General features: G+C 41.8%; 2 protein-coding genes across 4 annotated transcripts in view; one reads left to right on the forward strand and one right to left on the reverse strand.

Moving 5' to 3' along the window:
• Window positions 1-6,359, reverse strand: part of COL4A2 (collagen type IV alpha 2 chain) — a 145,212-nt gene extending 138,853 nt beyond the window's left edge. Inside the window, exons 1-3 of one of the 2 annotated variants that reach the window (XM_068927428.1) lie at window positions 6,282-6,359; window positions 5,722-5,828; window positions 5,523-5,583 (exon numbers count right to left, since the gene is read on the reverse strand). In XM_068927428.1, coding sequence (XP_068783529.1) covers window positions 5,523-5,583; window positions 5,722-5,765 — 105 coding nt within the window. In that variant the 5' untranslated portion in view covers window positions 5,766-5,828; window positions 6,282-6,359. Of the gene's footprint in view, window positions 1-5,522; window positions 5,584-5,721; window positions 5,829-6,160 lie in introns of both variants that reach the window. The other variant, XM_068927421.1, reaches the window with a different exon arrangement.
• COL4A1 (collagen type IV alpha 1 chain) overlaps window positions 6,325-22,625 on the forward strand; it is a 132,704-nt gene continuing 116,403 nt past the window's right edge. For both annotated transcript variants that reach the window (XM_068927444.1, XM_068927440.1), the window contains exon 1: window positions 6,325-6,653. In XM_068927444.1, coding sequence (XP_068783545.1) covers window positions 6,591-6,653 — 63 coding nt within the window. In that variant the 5' untranslated portion in view covers window positions 6,325-6,590. The remainder of the gene's footprint in view (window positions 6,654-22,625) is intronic.

Below are 22,625 nucleotides of genomic sequence, written 5' to 3' on the forward strand. Positions count from 1 at the left end.
TCATTTTCGAATTCTCCAATACCCTGGATTAGTGTAACACAATATGAAGAAAGTTCCAATCCTTGACCAATATTTGGCTTGGAAAAATAAAAGCAAATAACTAATAAAGAGCATTCTATTTTCAAACAAGAAATTCAATAATGCAAAAGAAAAAAATAGAGCCAATAATATAACTTGTGCTCTAAACTACGTCAACTCAGTATCAACATTTTAACCTCTGCTCTCCCCTTCAAATAAAGTATTCACTGTGTAATACAGGACGTAGACAGAACTCCCTCTTCCATCAAATGCACCACGACTATATTAAATGTCACTTAATAGCTCTAAAAAAAAAACCAGTTACACTGAATATATTACTGCACATATCCCTTGAGCATGCTTCTTACCTAGTCACCCTCCCGCCCCCCACAAAAAATTGAGTAAAGAATCCACGTGTGGTTTTCCGCTGAGAGACTAAAGAGCACAGAAATGCACAAGAACTTTTTTCTCACAGCTAACCCAGGCAGACAGTATATTGCTGTTGGTGTAACCTGTCTTCAGTTCTTGAATGAATAACTGGAAATAGTGTCAGGGTATGTATGACTCTACACAAAGAATAGACTCCCTAATTTAATACACATAGACATGGTATAAATGACTCTTAAAGAAATCTACCTAGGAGGATGGATTGAAGCATAAGAAATTCGGATGAGTATTGGTTTCACAGCCATGACAGCAAAGAGGTGTTTCAAGCAATAATCTGAAGAAGAACAAGGGAAGGAGACGTCTAGGGAAACTGTATTACTGATGCGTGGAACAGACAGCACGGCAGAAAAAAACACCAGAAGTACAGAATATAGCTATGGAGCGTGACTCCGTGTATGCAATACCTGCAGTGAGTGCACTAGTCTGCCTGACATCATACCGATGCTGCCAGGTGAAATCCTGGCGCTACTAAAAGCAAAAATAAAAATCCCATTTGTGCGGCTGTCCTTCCTCCCATCTACAGCACGGTGCACACTGTGTGACACTCCTCATGGAAACATCACTACTACATTAAAGCCTGGCTGTTGGTGTCAGAGGAAGCGAGGCGTTTTGCCTTATGTAGACAGCTGGATGCTACTTCCTTCATCCAGAAGATCTCATAGGCCTTTAATGCAGCTACTCCTTCACATCTTTGTGACTGAATTTAGAGAAACATCCTCTCCAAACTCTCCACTAATTCTTTCAGAGTTAAAATAAACAGTGAACAAAGTGATCAAATACTCTGGAAGGCTTCCCAAAACTGCTCTGTTTTTTTTTTTGTTTGTTTCTGGTTTTTTTTTTCTTGCCAACTATCATTATTCTGTCCCCTTTTCTTATAAAAGGCAACAGACATAAATAAGCCATGATTGCAAGCCAGTGGGATTACCACCTCTATTTCATTGGAATGGTGAGATGAAGTTGTTCTAAAATAGGATTGCCTTATTTCTGTTTGGGGGATCTAGACAGAGCTATTTCTGAAGTATCACGCAGGTAGGGGGTCTGATTTTTCCAGGAAGCGATGGATTTGCTTTGCACGCAAAAAGAAATATAGTAGAAGTCAACACATCAGACTGACTACTCATTCCTAGATCACCTGCACAGTATGCATGCGGTAAACGGTATACTCTGCACACTGCCTGTGATCTTAGCGTATGCGTGTGTAGTGGACATGCCCAGCAGGGTGGGCTGAGTGATTACTCCTCCCTGACTTCTTTCAGCCTGGAAATCCTGGGTAAACATAAAAAGTCCTCCTGTTTCATCCTGTTTCCGGATGGAAAGAACTGGACACATCTGGGAAAACCTGGATATCTGATAGCCATAGAGCGTTGACACATTCTAACTTGAGAGCATTAGCTTAGACATCTGTGTTAGCCATCTAATTTCACTATAAAATCTCTAGAAAGAAGTAAATAGTACGGTTAGTTTTATCCTTCCTTTTTAAGCATTATTGCTTTCCTCCCTTTGATGCTATTCTCCCTAATACATCCCTTTACAATGTCAGAGAAGTCAACAGAATTATACCCAATGCATTACTTTGATTTTGTGTCTATTTTTTTACTTATTTGTGTGTGGGTGTGTGTGTGTGTGTGGGTGTGTGTGTGTGAGTATACGCATATTCTCCTTTTCAATATCTGTCACTTGTCATCCGCTGCTTGTAATTATTTTTGCCGCTTTTACTGTAATTCATTCTCCCTCAGTTTTATTTATTTTATCTAAAGTTCATTCCCTTCTTTTCTGTGACTCTAATGCTTCCATGACAATGTAGCTTTAAAAAAAAGTAATTTTCATTAGGGACAGTTTAAAAATATACTGAAGGGGCACCAATAAAGTCATAAAATGTTACAAAACCACTCATGAAGAAGTGTGGTTGGGGAAAGACAGAAAGAAAATAATCAATATTAACAGAAAATAGGTTATTTCTGAAAAGAAGAAAGCTATAATCCAATAATTATATTTGTGATACAATACATTTGGGATGAGGCAGGGGGAGAAGAAATCTGTAAACTTGGCTAAATTTTGGGTAGTTAACACAACTTAATTCTATTTAAGCCAGATGAATATTTAAATCTGCATCTTGGTATAGTTCCAAAGCTATTTGGGGCCTTTATATAGCCAGTGTATGCCAAAGAGCGCTAAAGATAACTGGAGCCTGATTCACTCCATTTGGCTGTCTCTCCTAGTATTTCCATCTACAGACTCTTTTTCCTCAGTCTGAAAGAAGCATCCTCTCCTGTCAAAGACACCATTTCTTCTTCCCAGCCCTCAGATATTCTAAACAGCCTTTCTTTTTCTTCCTCTCATTTCTTTCTCTGCTCTGAAACATCCATCTCCTAAACAGCTAGGAACAGTCTGCCAGGCAATATATCCAGCTGAACTTTTCGGAGTTCCTCTCTTTCCCTCTCTCCTTCCATGATTTCTCCTTAATCTCATTCCAGTTTCTCTGCATGTGTAATTCACTCACTCAATAACACTTATCTCCAACAACTGTAACTCATTCACATACATGGCTGCCAAACTCAGCTGTTCTGCTTGTCTCATTATAGGCAGAACAATGATTTTTAAGATCTGGTCGCACCAACTTTAATAATACTGCTCACTTTCATAGCATTTTATATGAGCTAATAAAACACTTTGTAACATTAACACATATCTGCCTAACAAATAATAAAAGATTTACTGTTGCGGATATGGTTACAACATAAAGAAAAAAAGGAGGTTTTCCTGACTTGTACGGAAAATTTGGAATTCATGCACTCTCCTGAATCCCAGTACTTATGCACAAAATCAATCTTCTGTATCACTGCCAGCTACTCACCTGCAATTATTCAGATGCTGCTGCTTCCCACATACGCTTACCCTGTAACTTTGCAAACACATTCAAGTGGAGCTGCCACTGAAAGGAGCAAGCCCACCTTCCTTCTCATCCCCAGCTGCTCGTTCCCAGTACTGTGCCAGCCTGAGTGTTTATGGATGTCATTGGTGATCTGATCCAGCCTAAAATTAGCTCTCACCCCTGTTCTCTCTTTTGGGGGCTGGTTAGTTTAAACCAATAATTTTAGGATTCAGTTCACCATGTGACTACAGAAAGACCTGTGCTGGCCAAGGGAAGGGAGCGGCACAAGGGCAGGAAATGGGATAAATATTTTGGTGGCAGCGCAGCTCAAATTCTTCATGAAAACATGACCTTACTTCCTCACTCACATTCGCAGTGCCGTCCCTGGAAAATGACGTGTTTCATCTCCTACACAGACAACTTAGGAATTAGGAAGATTAGACTCCCTTGCAGGCTAACTTATTCTTTCCAAAAAATTCTGGGAAAAGCAGCTCATGGAGATTCCAACAGCCATGGCCAGAATGCAACCATCAACTGAGGTAGCCGAATACCTCTTCCGTATATATCTATATACATTGCAGCCTGCAGAGCAGAAGCAAGAATATGCAGAAGATTAAACTAGCCTACGCTACAGCTATAGCTCAGGTATCATGCTATGCAGTCCGTAGCACAACCTCATAAAAAGAAGACTCATGGCACAAATGCCGCAGCTTTATGTCACCCGATCCCACTGATTTCATTACTGGGCCTAAATGCAGTCCGTAGCACAACCTCATAAAAAGAAGACTCACGCCACAAATGCCACAGCTTTATGTCACCTGATCCCAGCGTTTTCATTACTGGGCCTAAAATGCTTGCAGTATCATCAACCTGCTCCAGTTTCAATACTGTGTGGTAAATATTCATTTTGCACAACTCAGTAGAATGATGATTTTATCATCAGACCGGGATGAAGACCAGGAACACGTGACCCTCGAGGTCCTTGCTCACTTCCCTTCCCAAGGGGCTTTGGGGCCCCAGCTTCCCTGACAGTTTCCACTCAGCCACGACCATGGATGTTGTAGATAGACCAGCCTCAATACGCCACCAAGCATAATCAGCCATGCAGACCGAAGGGTAAACTGTATGTGCTGACTGCAGCTGGAGTGCAAAAATCATTATAATGTGTTACAATAGCTGCTGCAAAAGCTCTACTATTTCCCACTTCTCAATGGACTATGCCATCTCACTACAAACGTATAACCACACCAGGTAAAGAGTGTAAATTTAATAAAAAGGGGTAAAAGTTGCAGAGGGTAGGAATAAAATGTAAGTAGGGTGGCTTTAAAAAAAATTAATCGAGGTCATATTTGCCCTTAGCACAGGACCACAAAGCCTCATCCTCACTTAGTGGCTGACAAAAGCAGTCACGGGCTAAGCCTTAGTAACCTTTTAGCAGTAACCTGTAGTATTCAGGCCTGATCCAAAGCCTATTGGCACTCATGAAAATCTTCCAGTTAAACTCACCAGGCATTGTAACAGGTACATGCAACTCTCTCATTCATGTCACACCTCTGTGATAATGACCCAAGAGTTTTAATAAATTCTGTTTGCATCACCACCACAAGCAGATATTTACAATCACCTACACAGCATTTACTTTACCATTTCTTATTTTTGCATTTAATAATTTAATTTAAACAACAATATATTTATAAATTTGCTTCTGATTTGTAAAATTAAGCCATAGCTTCAACTGCTAGCTAGTTCCTTAGATGAAGTCTATACTTCAGTGAAGATAGTTCTTCTCCAGGTTAGCTTCTCCAGATTACTCTCTGGTAGCCATAACACTTTATTTTTGTCCCACCCATCTGTCTCAGTGCTTTTCTTATGAAAATGAAGCAGTTCTAGGGATTGTTTCTATCTGCTCACTATTGCTTTAACAAGTTATCTGGTCTGAGCACAAATAACTGCAGAGTATTTTCAAACTACCTGACGCTGAAGTCTTACAGTTCTCTGTCACACATCCTTTTCTTGAAGGCAATAACTTGTAAGGCTTGCAGAGAGGATTTCTTGGTTGTTTCTTTCAACAAAATGATAGATAAGCCACCTGGCCAAGGAAAATGTGGTTCCCGATTCTCTGGTACCAAGGACACTGTTTTTCCCTTCTCTCTGCTCAATAAAAGTCATAAGGTATTTTACTTACAGCATCAACTTTGACGGCTGACAGCATGATTTCCATCAGGATCAGGAGAAGCCCCACACGCCTGCACAGAAGGGTGAAAAGCATAACACTGTTCTAACCCAACAGAATATAAGCACGTGAAAAAACTTTACAGTGAAAGGTCATCACCTTAAGACTTTAAAAAAAAAAAGTCAGTTCCCCAAACCTGCGAATTACTTACTGACAAATAAAAATACGCGCATTAGGAAGCCGCGAGATGTCCATTCTTGCTCCTTGCCCGCCCGGGGGGCTCCGCTCAGGGTTTCCTTACGCGGGACGGCAGCGTCCCTGGAAAGCAGAGAAAAATCCACATTTTACGCCAGCCTCCTCCCCGGAGGTCGCCGGGCCGAGCGGAGCCGCTACCGGGGGCGCGGAGCGGCCTCACTGGCCGGCGGACGAAACGGGGAGGGGGGGAAGGGGCGGGTGGGTCGCGCCGCTCCCCGCGGCGTGCGGGAAGCGCCCCCGCGAGCGCGCAGCCAGCCGCATGGGGGGAGGCGCGGCGGATCCCCGACGGGCGGACTCAGACCCCGCGCCCCCTTCCCTTCCCTTCCTTCCCCCCCCGCGGCCGGCTCCGCGCAGCCCACCCGCCCGGACCCTCCCCGCTCCGCTCCGCTCCGCACCGTTCCGCGCGGCGCCGCCGCCGTCGCCGTCGCCGTCGCTCCCGCCCGGGCGGCCGCGGCGGTGAGGGGCAAAAAGGGAGCGCGGCTCCCTCACCCCGCCCCCCCCCCCCCCGCCACACACCAGCGAGCAGCAGCAGCAGGAGGAACTGCGGCCGGCGGGGAGCGAGCAGTGGCGAGGTTTCTTCCTCCCAGGGTCTCCGCCCGAGAGGAGGAGGAGGAGGAGGAGGTGGTGTTGGGGGGGGGGCGCTGCCGCCGCCGCCCATAAGTTACAGCGCTGCGAGTCCCTCGCCTCGAAAGCATTTGCAGGCGCCGCAGCCGCGACCGGGCAGAGGCGCGCATGTGGGGCCGGCCCCGCGGAGGCGCACACTGAGCCGCCGGCGCCCCCACCCCCGCCGTCGGCGCGCTGCGGTGCGGTGCGGTGCGCGGCAGCATGCGGCTCTGGCTGGGCTTCGGGCTGCTGCTGAGCGCCGAGCTCAGCGCCGTGTCCGCCGCGGTGAGTACGCAGGGGCGGGCGGGCGGGGGGGGGGGGGGATGGCGGCGGCGGCTCGCCCTGGCCCTCCCTGCGAAATGCCCCCCTGGCCCCCTCCCTCTCTTTCCCCCCCATCGGGAAGGAGGCGCAGGGACGGGATGGCGGGCCGAGGTGGGGCGAGCCGGGGTCGGCGGCATCGGGAGCCCCTCTGCTCGCTTTGCGCTTGAAGCGCGCCGGGCCTCCGCTCCTGGAAAGGTGGGAGCGGCCAGGTGGCGTTTCTCCTCCCCGCCGAGATGCCCCGATGCCCCTCCGCTGCTGCGGCCCTCGGGCAGGGGCCGCATCCACTCACATCCCCCCCGCTCCCGGCCGCGCTCGCGTGGGTGCTCGCGGGGGAGAGGGGCCGGAGCCGCGGGGCAGCCGCGGGCAGCGCAGCCCGGGGCCGTCCCGGCTGGGGCCGCCGTGGGGCGGCGGCGGCGCCCGCGCTCTCCCACGGCTCCTCCGCGCTCACCTCGGGCTGAGGAGGAGGGGGGGTGTAAGGTTAGGTGGTTGCCTGGATTCAAAGCCTTTTGGCTCGCTGCCTCTGACCCCTGCAGGAGGCTGGAGACCAGGGAGGCTTCTAACGTTAATGATTAAAGTTCAGTTCTGGCATCTTTTCCCTATAGAGCGAGATTCAGCCACAGAGGGTTAAAATCGAAAGTATGTAAGTAGTCCGAAAGTCTTGCTAAGGGAACTAATTTTATCGCTGGGATATTAGCTGTCCGCTCGCCCCTAAGTTAGAGGACTCTGCTTCCTGGCACTCCTGAAGTATTTGTCCTGTTCCTCAGACGTTCTGTCCTCTGAGTGAAAGTAATTGACGTTATCATTTGAAATAGGTCATCATTTCACGTCTCCTTGGTTTCTTGTGTTGGGCTAATTTGATATCATAATACTGAAATGCACTGATGCAGAAAACACATAAGTAGGCATGGGCAGGAAGCTTTTTGTAATGCAGTCTTTTTAATCAGTAAAGGAAGTACCGGAAAGGGGCATTTTTAACTTTTTTCTGCAGTTGCAGCAGAAATTAAATTCTATATTGAATTATGTTTTCTCTATGTGAGGATGGAGATGGTATGCCTTGAATCAGCTGAATGAGAAGTGCACTGAACTTCTGATACCCTATCTGTTGCTCCTAGGCTGATAATATTATTTACTGTGATTGCAGTAAATCACTTGGTGATGCACCTTTTAGATGTTTCACCTATCATTTAGCATTCACCTGTCATCTTTTCAGGATATATTAATTTTAATTAATTAAAATGCTTTTGAGATAAATGATTCATGTTTGAGTTTTGGATTTGGTATTCCTGGAGGTATGAATATCTGTCTGTGGAATATGTTCCCGTCTTGCACTCTTTACATGAAGTCATTGGGTAGACCATGACCGTCAGTCAGAAGAAGAAAGCAGTGTGCGGGGAAGATGTGCCTATTAAAAGAACATGAAAACTTTAATATATGCTGTAGGATTTCAGGTCTTTTGTAGAAACTCTGAAGAGACTCTGTTTTAGATTTCTCCTTTGTGCTGGATAAATTGTTTTAGTAAAATCAAAAATCTTCACAATGTAATCTGGAGCTGTTAATTATATCTTAATGTTATCGCATAATTAACCTTCATCTGTCTGTTACGCTGCTGCACGAGCTTTACAGTTCCTGTATGCTATGGAAGTTAAATGTCTTGCAGTGTTCTTAGCTTAGAAAAACTTTAAGCCATACATGGGTGGCCTTTGAATCAATTCAGTTCTGTCGGCATTGTCCACAACTCCACTGTGTCACGGGTTAGTAGCAGTTATCCAAAACACGATGGAGTCTGCTGTAGGCCTGCAGCATACCAGGATGTGGGTGGTAGCTGAAGGGCTTCTCTTTTGGGATCCTTGAGCCAGACTGATGCACCTGAGTGATGATGACTGAATGGTGTTATCTACTGTGCCCTGGGCAGGACCTCTTACTTCTGCTTTTGGAGAGATGGCAGAGCTGGCCCAGTGCTCACATTGTCCTCAGATGAACAAGTTCCCGCTGTTCAGTTGCTCTATTTACATTTAAAGAGTAGCTGTGTTTTCAGAAGATGCCTGTGGAATAGGCAAAGTGGTATCTAGCATTGATTGTAATAGGTTGAATCCACGTGTGACTGTTTTTCTCCTGAAAAGAGAGTTTCTTTTCTGCCCCAAAATAGCTCACATCAACTAGACTTTCCAAAAAAATGTATTTGTGCTGCCACACTCCTGTCAGGTTAATGTTCTTAATTCTCCTGTAGACTTCGTCATGATTGTACAGGGTTGACTAACTGAAACTTGAGATCATGTCCGTAGATGAAAACGTAACAGAAGCAACTCATGCTATGTTTTTGTATTAATTCTGCAGTGTAGCCGGGGTTGACACAGTAAAGTTTTTTTTATCATTGACATATTCATGATTTAAATACATACAAGGAGATTTTGAAGGGCTATTCCTTCCAGTAGGCGTTTGACATAGCAAAGCCAATCTTGAGCCTGCTGTGGTCAGGATCACGTGCCTTATTGTAGAAAAAGGGATGAATCCTGTGCAGCTTCCACAGGGACCTTCTCAGGTTCTAATATGGCTCTATAAAATGCATACAGGCACTAGAAGCTCAGTGTGTTCTGCATTAAAATGTTAGTTACAGCTAATTTTGGCTTTTGTACAGTTTTATGTTTTTTCTCACGAGATTCAACTTCCATTCTGAAGTTGAGAGCAGAATGGAAAACATGGCACGAGACTGAGATGTTCTCAGGTCAGACTGAGAGATTATTCCCATGAGACGGTTACAGGAGAAACTTGTTTTGATGGCACTCTGCAGGGTTTCTCATTTCTAACACTCTTCTGGCTGTCATTTCCTTTGAAGAAAGTCTGTTTCCTAACATAAGTACCGTTTAGTTGAGAGATGACAGTGCCATGGAAGTCCTAGTTTAATGTTTTGATATGTTGTCATTATTACAGTAGTTGCATTCAGTATATTTTCTGAAATGCAACAAGAACTTCTGGCTCTCCTTAAACAGTGGAACATATTACCTTTGATATGAATAGTCTGAACGTCATTCCACTTCAGAGGAGCAGAGGAGATGCCTGTAGCTGCAGCAGCTCAACAGTGGGTTTAGCTTTGCTCTTTGAATTCCCATTGCATCTCCCTTTGAACTTTTTCTGTTGGCGAAATGGGAGCTGGGCCAGAACTGAGAGAAAGCTCTGTCCAGCTACTAGGAGAAGGTAGGCCAAAACAACAATTAAAAGCATGCATAATTTTTTCCATAAGGAGATGCTACTTCTACCAGTGTTAAGCTGAATGTGTGCTGGCTGTTAGGAGCGTACTGATGAGAGGCCAAAAGGTTCCTGTCATCTGCAAGCCCTCTCTGGGGTGTGGCACAGTCTGCAGCTGGGCAGAGGCTGTTCTGCTGCGTAGCCTTCATGCCTTCCTCACGTCACCCGTTCTATTTTTAATCGTATTTGGGGGCCACTGTTTACGCACACGCACACACACACGCACACACACACACGCACACACACACTCTTCAAGGCCGAAAGCAGATAGGAAGTCAGTCCCAGCTAGTTTGAAAGTTTTTGCTGTTCTACTTTCATTAAAAAATGGTTAACTTGGATACAATAGTATAGCCGAGGGCCATGTGAAAGAAATGACTTGAGCTTTTGTGCACGTGGCTTGCAAAAGGTCATATGACTGTCTGAATGACTGACAGCAATTCACTTTGGTGTGTTTTTACTAGTGAGCAAGGCAAAGTTGAGCACCTGCATTCTCCAGGCATTCATGTGGAGGACCACGGCTATCTCAGATGCTGAGCCACTCATCTCATTTATGACTTAGTGAAGTCATAAATGAGTCATTTGACATCCATATCCCTAAATCTCCTGAAGGACTTGTTTAACAAACCCTGACAAGTCTTAGTTCAGGATGGAGTTGGGCTCGCTTTAATTCAAAAGGTGGCCAGAAGGAGAGATCCAACTGGCTTTCAGTGAACTGTCTGGGAAATGGGAAACAGGGTTTGGTTCCCCCTCTCAGGCTGAAGGGGACTGTGACGGGGTGTAAGGAAGAGAGGTGCAGCACTTTCCCTTTCTCCTGGTACAGCTACACCATGCCATAGGAAGGGGTGTGACATCTAGGGTGACCACAGAGAGCACTGAGAGCCCAGGCAGGGATGTGGCCTTCCAGCCCGCAAAGAGAAGTGTTCTCCAGGGAAGGGAGTCCTGGGGTCTGCTCCTGGCAGTGGAGAGTCATATGGTGAAAATACAAAGAAGAATTTATAAGCACTTCTAGGAACGAGGGGGCAGACCTTGTGAATCCTTGCTCCCTGGGGAACATCCTTCTCCCTGCTGTCCTTGCTGTCCACTTCCCCTTTCCGTCCCTCTGGCCACGGGGGCTTATGCACCTTTTATACAATGGCAGAACTCCAGCAAGAGATAGAAGTCTTCTCCCCATCCCATGCCATCACCATTGTAGTCTACAATGTTGTGGTTAAGGAAGCTGCACTTGTCTAGGAGGTAGGAGGAATACATTTGAATCCTGTTGGGCAGAAGGGAGAATTAGGCCCGGTTGCCCTGCTTCCCCTGTCAGAGCTCCAGCACCATTACTGCTCTGTGAGAATGATGCTGCCGTGGTTGCTCCTCCAGCTCCATGTCAAGACAAGAGTAACACAGCTTGCTCTCCTCAGGCTTTTGAGGTTGGGTGCTTATATTTAGAGAAGTGACTCTGACTACAGAACTAAGCCAGTAATTTTGCGTGGCAGCCTTAGTAAGGGAGAGGGTGAGAGGGTGCCAGAATTTGGAGAGAAATGTATGTTGTTTCAGAAGTATGTACACGTTTGCTACCTGCTAAGTTTGAGCACCACCAGCTGAGCGTGTTGGCTGCAGAGGACTCTTGTCCAGGCTCCCTGAGCGCTCCTGACTCATCTTTGGGAACTTCCTCCCCAGAGCCAGCTGTTTAGTGTCAGCGTACGCAAGTGCGTTTGCGGGTCATAATCTCAAGTACCACAGTTTTCACTTCTGAACGTTTATGTCTATTGAATGTTTTTAGAAGTAATGCACTATTCCATTGCAGCTCCTCTGCTTAGAGTATATAATCTGGAAAATAATTAGGCTATATAATGTCTGAGGTTATACTGGATGTTCATCATACTTGCTTATATACTGTCACTTGCCATGATCATGTAGAGAACTGTAGGATGGCTGATGCAGGCAGCTAAGGCAATTGTTTAAAAATGTCAGAACCATCTCTTGGGATAGGCTTATGAATATTGTTCTTTTTATAGACCTAGACTAAACAAAGGAAGATTCAACAACCTCAACATGAAAATAAATTGACTTACTTCATCAGTGTTTAAAAGTTGCATACTGCTCCCTTTCGAGAATTTCTGTTGACCCTCCCATTAGAAAGGCAATTGACACCTTGCAGCGTTTGGTCCTAGGGCAAAATGTGGGTATGGGCTATAATCTGGCTGACTGAAATAGCAGCCAGTGTATTTAATGAGTAATTGAACATATGAAGTATTGCTACAATTTTATTATGTTTGTGGGAAGATAAATTTTTGACTTCTCTCGCTCATGACTGGCTGGAATTATTCTTGGTAATTTAATACATCAGAAAAGTATGTGGCATTAGCCCTCCAAGAGTCTTTTTAAAGCAGTATCTTGGACTATATGGAAGCATAAGTTCAGAACAAATTATAGCAGTGTCAATAAGTCAATTGTTATCATTATATCATTCTGTGTCTGAAGGGATTTGCAGTAAAGAAAGAGCCAAATGTATTCTGTGTGTAGAGAGTATGAACAGAAAGGATTTTTCTTATTTTCTGACTTACATAAACAGATAAAGGATGATCAAAGATTTAGTCAGACAAAATGTGTATCCTTTTTTAGCTTTAAGTTTCTATTTAGCATTAGAAAAATATATGCTTGTATCACTAAATGGATTGAATAAGTATTTCAACGACTAAAAAGAACATTGTTTACCTTCATTTAGCCTTTATCCTCTTACTGATGGAGGAGCTTGACTAAACTTCCTTTAAAAAAAACAAGTATAGTAGTGCATGTTAAAAACACTTTTACTTCCAATCCCTCCTATCTCTGCTATACCCAGTTCTGCTCTAGATTTACTTCTCATTACTGCCTTGATTTATCTAATACCTCAAATGTGCATTTATTAAGAAATCTCTAATAATCTATACCCCACTTACCTGGTTCTCTCACATTTCCAACACGGGCAAAAACATGGTAAACCCTAAGGCAGTATTGACTTCTCCTAGCTTAGGTGAATGGAAGGTGATGGTAGGAAATACTCCTTTTCACCTCTGATTTGCTAAGTCGTCAAGCATATAAAAACTTTAGCAGGAGCATCAGAACATTACCAGAGGCTATTGGCTTCCTGTGTTCAGGGTTTATGGGTTCAAAAGAAAATTGTAGCCCCACTTTTATACGTGTAAGACTGTTCTTTTTGCTAAAGTCGTTCAGCTTGTTTTATGAAACTTATATGTAGGGTTTTTTTTGGAGGGGTGGGAGTGGGGAACCACAAGTAGAACTACCAACCATCCTCTGTTCCCTTCCTTTCCTCTGCCTTTTTTCTCTGTGCATGCTGCTGCTGGCTTCACCTTCACTACTGCTGTTCCTGGCAAGTAGCCTCTTGCAGGGTCTGAGGAAGGGTGTGCATCGTCGCCAGAACAATGCAACGGACAAAACACAAAGCGCTGTCAAGTGCGCAGAGTAAACAAATGGCAAAGAAAAAGGAATACATTTGTTTTCTTTCATCTTCTTGTGACTTTCATCCTCTGGTAACAATGACAGATGCAGCATTTTGAGATGAAGGCTTTCAAGGTGGCTGAGAGGGAACTGAAGGAAAAAATTATCGAAAGTATAAAATGATTAGTTTAATACACAAGGATTAGTACGAAGAACTAGGAAATTTTAATTGGAGGCATAATGAGTTAGGTGCATTTAGAAGAGAAATACCCTTTCATAGATTAGGCATTGGACAAATTAACACAGAAAATAATGTGTACCTGCTTTAAAGAATATTTCAACTCAACATCTGAGAAGCAGAAATAATTTTTTTAGGTAAAATTTTGTCACCCCAATGTAGAACTGTGTGCAGCTTTTAAAATGGTAGCAGAAGAGATGGTGCTGAGAAGCTCAAGTTATGAGAGTCCGTACTTAATCTCTGAATTGAGACATGGTGAAAGTCACAAATTAATTGTAGATGCTAAACTTTTTAAAAAGCTGCTGGAAGACTAGTGGTGTTCCCGACTACTTGTTAGAAGGAAATGACTTGAGGTGACTACCATTATATCTCCTCCATCACCTTTTAAGAATAAATAAATAAGGCCAGCCAGATCTGCCTTTTCTCTACCTCTGTTTTTTCTCCGCTGCCTTGGAATTCGTAATCTTCTCTAGCTACATGGGAGGTTTATTGTTTCACGAACATGATCAGCCTATTCCTTCTAGCCAAGGGGCTTTCTGTTATGTCCTCTGCAGAGGAGGATATTGCCTTGATAATGGAGCGCTACCCTGGTAGAGCATTTCTAAATAGTTTAGTGGATGAAACTGTTCTGATTTATCCATCTAGTTGATGCTGTTTTTATGCAAGGATTATTTGTATAGGTATCCATGTGGGAAACTTACAGTAAAACAGGTAATCTCTCATGCAAATATTAACTAATGGAGGGGAAAACAACTTGTATTTTTTTTTATTAATTGATTCTATTTTAATAGTTAATTTATGGGGCCCTTGGCTTAGTACAGAGAGGTTAGAATGATTTTGTTAGAATGGTTTCTCTCTTTGTTTTGTTTTGTTTTTCAAGTTGTTTTGGTCATGTACTTCTTCCGACACTTTGTTTCGGTTGTAGCTAAGGAATAAAACAAATTAAACAGCCGATTTTCACTGGATAGCTATGTGCTGACTGGATATTGTAAGTCTCTTGGTCTTATTAGTCCAGCTGTTTATGTGGTGGAAGAAAACTTGTTTTCTAGTCTACTGAATACTGCTGTTTTTGAGGAATACAAATCTTTGATAGTCTACGATCTTAGGAAACTAATGCTTTTGATGAAACCAAATAAGGCTGGAAAATATGGACTTACGGGAACCTGAAGAATTAGAACAAAAGTATGAAGAAAAATTAATATATTAATGGCTTGTATTCACAGTGCATGTATTAAGGGAAAAATAAGCGAAATGAGAATTGACTCAAACATCCTAGGAATTTTTATATTGTGCTTGAAACTCTGTCCCTTTTATGGCAATGGCAAGTCAGTTATCTGCTAGTTGAATGTGAAGGAAAAAATTTTGGCTGCCATAAAGCCAGGATGCATGTGCAAACTGTATTCAGGGCCAAAACTCAAAGATTTTAGTTGTAAATACTCAGATGCGTGTGGTTTTAACAGTTTTAAGAGCAGGCAAGGAAGACTACAACTAAATAAATGCTTGTAATATTACAGCCTTGCTTGAGCAAATTGAATTTGTTTTTGCTGAAACTATAGTCATGTGTTATCGTAAGTCATTAATAACTGGGGCAGTATATTTGATAAGAACAGTTACTTTTTAGGAATCAACATGGAAATGCTTAGAGAAAACTTGGGAATAGCAAAAGCTATGAATGATAGTGAGAAGAAAGTAAAAAAAAAAAAACGAAAAACAAAGAAGGTTAACATTATCCTAGGAGGTCTGTGTTTTTATCTTATGTTAAAATGATAAGGCAGTTCTGAGGAGTCAAGGCTGCATGACTGATCCTAAGGAGGCAGAGCAGAAAGCAGGGCAAGAAACATCCCAGAAGCTAGGGATCAGAAGAGATTGTCAAAAACTAGAATAAAGTCAGGAAAGAGGAAAAGGACCAAGTGCTACAACCACAGATAAGAGTTTTGATTAGCTGGAAAACTGCTGTGGGAGCTGACTTGGGCTCCTGGCCCCACCACCAATTGCAAGGACAGTCCAGCTGGCAGTCCCAGGCTGAAAAAGGTTATTCCTCTGCTCATTACTGATAAGTCCCAGCTGGGGGAAGAATCAGACTTGAGTTCTGATGCTGTTAATTCTTATGCAACATAATCTGTGACTTTTTAATGCTATTTTAAAACTTATTTCCCATTTTGGAGGTTGGTGATACAGCAAATGTTGTACCAGTGCCTAAAATCTTTGGGTTAAATAATGTCTCAGCTCATGCACTTGAGAATGCCAAATCAAGAAGCAAAACAAATCCATCTTACTAAGGACATGCCTTTGAAAGTGATTCACACTGATCAGACAAACAGTGGATGCTGATTTTTTTTTTTTTGATGTGTTTTCCATGAATGGTGTGCTTGGTAGGATAGGGAATGTGATCTTGGATAAACTGGATGTGTCATGAGCATAGAAAAGCTGTGACTGGTAACCCATGACACATGCATGCTGATAATTGCCAACCTTGCAGTGATTCTAGCTCAGCAGTCTTAATCCGGTCAGGTGCAGAGTGATTTCCAGGAAGTTGATAATGACTTTGGTGTCCATTTAGTTCATCTTTAGAGTAGTTGAAGGTTCTAAGGACACAGAAACACTTTTTTTTCCAGATTGTCAAGGAGGCCAAAGAAAATGAAGATGATAAAGGTGGCAGGACAAAGCCAGAAAACTATATAGGTCAAAAATGAGGAAAATTGTTTTCTGAGAGAAGCTTGCATGTGCTGACGTTGTAAGAACCATGTTTTCTTCCTAGTGTTTTCAAATAAAATCCGCAAAGGAATGAGCGTGGATGATTGCCTTATGCCCATTTGTGTCATGACTGTCATTGCAAAGGTGACACAAACACCTGTTAAAAGGTCTTTGTGCTGAACATCTTTCTCAAGTTCAGGCATACTTTCTCACCAGTATCACGAAAGTTCTTGGTGCTGGAATGGATGTAATGTGAGAGCAAGAGGAGGAGGTCTATGTGATCCTATAGATCTGCTGTTCCTGGATGCTGCCAGGCCCAGAGAAAGTATATGACAACTAGGCAATACCTAGGATTTTGTTAACACTAACTGAACCTAAGTTAAGACCTGAGCTGGTATCTACGCTGTCCCTGTGCAGCCAGAAATGAAAGCCAACATATCGTAGTTTTAGCCCAGGCCCAGCAAATTGCCAATTCTGTGCAAAATTTTAGTCTCGCATGCAATATGAGCTGCGTCCGTACATTGACAGACACATGCAAGTGTAGGCTCCCTTTCAGTAGAGTGCTTACATTATATTTATTTAATGTCAATATGTCAGTAAAATTTATTTTAGTAAATAGTCCCTTGTTTTTAAAATTAAATGAAGCATTTTAGTTTATAAAAGAGAACAGCATACAGAACTTACGCAGCACCACAACGGATCGTGTGCTGAGCCTCTTCTGCTGAGTTCAGGTTTATTTTAGCTGGAATGCTGTCTTGTCTCATAGCGCCCATAAGCAATTGTTTGTTTTCATAAATCTTTATTCAATACAGTAGATTAAAGTCTGAACACTTTGCGAGCAGTATGAGAAAAGTTCTAGATTTCTCTCTCTGTGCTTGGTCAAATGCATTCTGTCATTACAATGATAATGTGGAATTACATGGAACGGGCTTGCACATGGTACAGTGTGTATGTATATTGTCTAAAAGAAATGTATGAAATTGATTGATATGGGAAGGCGCATATGCGATTATGTCATGTCTTGCATTGTTTTTGATAATGTCCCTAAATTTCTGATAAATGTGGTTCAGCTGTCTAGAAGATTATTTCACAGTTTTAAATCTGAAGATACATAAATCATATTAAATCAATCATGAAGACGGAGAATGACTTCTCTGTGAAGTTTCACATATTGGATGAAGTATTACTGAAAAGAACTAAATGTGTTGTAATTAAAACATGAGCATGTTATGAGTTTTGCAGTACCTAAACACAACCAACGAATTTCTGGAATGTTAGTTGAAATATAAAGCTTTGATACAATAGCATTAGATAAAATATTGCATATAAAGTGATCTGTTTTTATCATCATTGTTTGCTGTGTTACAAAGTGTAAACTGGAGAATATTCTTAAGTAGATTTATAGGATTACATGGAAGCTGCCAAGAGGGCTACTTTTTTTTTTTTTTTTTTCTTAAATCTGAGTCACACTATGCTAAAGGCAGCATTATCATGTATCTTCATAGTTAACCAGTCTCATAGTTGTTGCTGTGGTGGGCGGCAGTCTGTGTGCTTCTGTTCTTCATATAAATTATTAACCTCATAGCCTGATATCACGTAGGGTAATTGATGGGACAGTTGTTTGCTCAGTCATTTGATGGAATTTGGTGCTGGCTGATAGAAATATGAGTATCTGCTGGAATTATTTAATGACCGTTTTCCTATGTGTGAAACTGGGTCTATCATGGAAAAGTCTAAACTTATGCAGGTGTCCATTCCTTTAGGCTGGTTATTTGCATGCTTGTTTTTGGGAGGCAAGAAAGAGATGGGACTATGAAAGAGTTGAGACACTTTCTACATTGTGGTGAAACTCTGAGATAGCTCCTAACAGAGAAATATTCCCAAAAATATTAGCTGGATGAGACTAATGACTGCACTTAGATGTGGTGTCATGTCCCCCTGCCCCATGCCTTCCCATTCCTGCTGTGCTCTCTGTGGGATAGGTGGCATTTCAGTCTTCGCCGTAAACTTTCTAATGAGAGCACATTGTGGCCCAGATTGGAAATGTCCCCAACTTTTTCTTGCCTGGCCATTTCCTCATATATAAAGAATTAAAGATAAATTAGCCCTATTTGCCTTTTGATATTTGCCACCAACTACATTTGAAGCAGGAGCGAAGTTGAAGTTTCAGCTTCCCCCAACAGAGACAGAGACATGTTCCTGTAGCATCAGCAACTCGTCTTTGTCTCAGGACTAAGACAGAAGAGCGAGGATTGACTGGAGGGCTGGGAGTCTGACAGTAGAAATTTTGCTTTTACGTCTGCTGTTCATGAGCTAGAGGATGACCAGCAGGCATCTCAAAGCCTAGGTCTTTCCTGCTGGGATTGCAAATGTTTGATCTCCTGGAGAGTCTCTGTTTCAGGGTTACGCTGTCTTTGTGTGGATTCATGCCTGAAGTTGACTGCAGTAGATAGAAAGAACAATATGTGTTGTATGTACTTCAAAATCTACATGTCATGAGAAAGTGGAGAGAGTAAGCTGTAAAAAAGCAAGAAAATGTCAGTAAGATACGTGCATCTTTTCTCACTGTAAAGATGTTTTAGGGAGTTAGGACATGAGAAATGACTTTTGTTGCTTAAGAATTAGCACTTGAAGAGAAGTGGGCTAGTGATCTAACTTCTCTGTCATAAGAGTGAAAATGAATCTCAGCAGCTTGGTTGTTTGAGGATTACCTGTTAATAGCAAGAAAAAAAGAGACGAATTAGATTTCCTTTGACTGTGTTCCTCCCTTAGAATCAGTGTTACTCTCTTTTGACGACTGAAAGTCAAACTTCATGTCTATAACCATTTAATTTTTTTTCATATATGCTAAATTAGATACTAGAATTTCGTGATGATAGGCTGACAGTGTCCTAAAAATTTAGTTAACTGAAGTATAACAGAACAGCTGAAAATACGTATTTTTGCCTAATGTCAACAAACCATTAAACTTTCAGATGTGTTGACATCTGAGAAACTATCTAGGTAGTGATCAAGATAAAGTAGCAGGAGAAAAAATATCTAATGAGGCTCCAAGCTGAGTGACCTAAGAAGGATTTAAAATCATAATAAACACATTAAATAAAGACATCTTCCAAGATGTTATTGCTGGCATACAAGGGAATTGTTTGTGCATAGGGTTTCTTTTAATGCTTCCCACTGTTAAGTAATCACTTCATATCAGCTTTTAAATACTGTCGACCTACTTCTTTGCACTTCTCCCCCGCCTTGTAACTCTAGCAGTGCAAAGAAAAGAACTAAACTATCGGATAGGATCATTTAGTAGACTTTCATTCCAGAGGTGTTTTCAGAGAAATGGCAATAAGAATGGGAGATTAACTGAAACCTATAAAGCTATGTGGCTGTGGCCAGCTGATACACTGTTTCTTTTTTAGGGACCACTGATACACATCAAGACATCTGGAAGCCTCTCTAACCAGTGCCAAATTTAGAAATGCATGTTTGTGAGAGAAGAACCCTAAAACATTTAGGAATAAAAGGTCACTTTATTTTTTCTGGTTTTATTTCTTTTTCCATATTTGGAAATACTGGACAGGAAAATTTTGGAGAAAAATTAAAATTTAAATGATGTGTTTTTCTCTCAGAATATGTAGTAAAATAACTGCTAGAGTAATGATGAAAGTGTTACCACTGTAAGTGATTTGAATAAAGAACTTCATTTTGGAGCCTGCAATGTCAGCCAACCACAATTCCTGTGCACTGCAGTCTATGTTATTCTCAGTCCTGTGCTAAGCAAACTATCATGAATGTATTTTGGCATATGATGTTTCTTTACTAAGATTTTTTTTTTTTCACCAGAAACATAAACATCTTCTTTATTTTTATTTTAGAATCAGGTACCTGTACGTACCTATTTCTGAATTCTTCCTTTTTGTTCACAAGTTGATGATATTGATACTTTACCTCTTTCAGCATTCTGTTTTCCCCTATTCTAGGATATGTCATTGTTGCCTGTTGAAGTATTTCCCCTTTTTCCCCGCTGATATCTTTAACATCTTTGGGAACTTCTCACATCCAAGTCAGGTATATGGATCCAGATAGATAATCAGGGAAGAATAGCAGGTTCCCATAAATTTCTTTTCCCTTGAAAATAAATTTAGCACAGCCTAGATTCTGACTCTATAGTAAAAATAAAATATGCTTTTTCTCTACTTTTATGTTACATTATGAGTCTTCACCCTGTCCAATCTAAGTGGGTTTTTTTTTTTCTATTTTGCACTTTCTGCAGAGTTCTCATCAAAACTTTTGAGATGTGAAGCTGTGGAAATTGCACCCTATCCCAAGGGGGAGTTTGCTTCAGAAAGAAACGTTTAATGTTAATTCTGGACATACAGTGCCATGCAACAAACCTCTCAAAGGGCTATCACTTTTCTCTCAAGAATCCAATCTGATTGTCTTGTCTCCAGTTGGTCCAGCAAATGGTTTCCCTCTTCCACAGTCACCTGCGCCCTCAACTACAAATGGAACCACAAAAATGTTCAGGTAGTTTATCCTGAATTGATGGATCCTGTATATTTTTAAGGAGCTGGTCCCAAGCAGGCACAGGAGTAGCTGTTGCGAGTTAACTCCAGGACTACTGGAGAGAGTCCCAGATACTGCCCTTGCAGTTATAGTCTGCAGCATGGAAGTGCCCATATAAACTTTCTTGATATTTTTCCTTCCCTTTCCCCCTTTTCATTTGTTGTACACAAAGAACTTTTTTCCTCTGAGCAGGTCAGGCTGGCTGCTTACCTATAGAGTTTAAGAATATAGCAGGTATTGCAAGCTCCATAAAGCCAGTAAACTAATTACCTGGTTGTTGTCCTAAGATAAGGCTTTGATGTTCGCTGATTTGGTGTCATGAGAAGGCTGGTACAGTCAGTATCCTGTACAGCTCCAGGTGGATTTGGAGAGCAGAAATCCATTCCCTGTCCTACCATAAACTTCTTCTGCAGCCTTAGACAATAGTTTTAGCTTCCCTATATCTCAGTTTCCCCAAAGTGAAGCAAGGATGACAAAACTTCGTAATCCTCAAAATAAGATTATGTGGTTATTCTGTGATAGGGGTTATATGAAGACTGAAAGTGTGTAATAAATATTAATTTGATCAAGTTTGAGCATTGTGTTTGTGTGTGTGTGTGTGTGTGTGGTTTTTTTTTTTTTTGTAATCAGCAGTTTCAGGAATAAAACAAATTTGGCATGTCCCAAAAGTTGGCAGCTAACAGCTATCACTTAACATGTAACTTTGAGTTGTCTGTGTTTGTGCTGCATTGGCTTGCTGTTCTCATTTTTAGGTGTTTCTACAGCAACCACAAAGACAAAAACCTCATTTCAGGATGCTAAACATAAGAATGGGGAAAAAAGACAGTTGATCAAGGGGAATTTTGTCAGAGAGTTCAGGATTCAGTTCCCAGATTAGCTAGGAGGGTTCCATCTGAAGCTTTTATTATGGCTGCTTCTTTATGACCCTAGTTGAGAACAGAATTATTCCTAAGCTTGATTAAACCATATTTAAAAGCATATCTGCTAAATTGTTTCTGCTCAGAGCCCTAAAATAGAATACTTTTGTTCCTTACGAAACAAGGCAAGTATTCTCAGAATTATTTGAACAAGTAAATGTGATGGATTTGAATTTTGATATCCAGTGTAGAGGAAACAAATAGAAGTAGTTGGACAGAACAGCTTTAAACGCACGTCTTATGATGCCTGCCAATTTGTCTGAGGAAAAAACAGGCAAAGTATATTAATTATAATATTAAATTTGTTTCAGTGATTTAAAAAAAAAAGAAACTTCTGGAGACTGAAATTTTAATTTTTAATTCTTTTTTTCAGTTTCTTTAACATGACATTCTTTTCCCATGAAAGAAGGGGAAATGAGATAAAGAATATGGGAAAGGCTTATCAGCAAATGATTTATCATAAATATCAAATATGAAAAGTTTAGTGTCATAACATGAAAGTATGTTACCAGCTCTCCTTTTCCCCCAGTGCTAATTTGAAAGTGATGGGAGTGACTTTGGAAAAAAATAAGTTGTAAGTTCTTTACAATTAATTTTGCAGGCTTGGACAAGATAGGGAATCTGGGCTGTCCTCAGCTGGATAGCAAACAGCAGAGCTATTCTTTTGGTTCTAAAACTCTGACCTCTTTGGGAAAAGTGATCCAAGTGCTTCCAAAATAGGCACATCTGTATCCTGTAAGTATTGTGTCTCTCAGTGATAGTTGATATGTGCTCCTCAAGTTGAATTATGGGTGAGCAAGCATAAAGTTACAGAATAGAAGACATGAATCTCTACCTCACCCCCAAAATATTTAGGCACCC

The sequence above is a fragment of the Struthio camelus genome, chromosome 1, assembly GCF_040807025.1.
Source record: "Struthio camelus isolate bStrCam1 chromosome 1, bStrCam1.hap1, whole genome shotgun sequence".
NCBI lineage: Eukaryota > Metazoa > Chordata > Aves > Struthioniformes > Struthionidae > Struthio > Struthio camelus.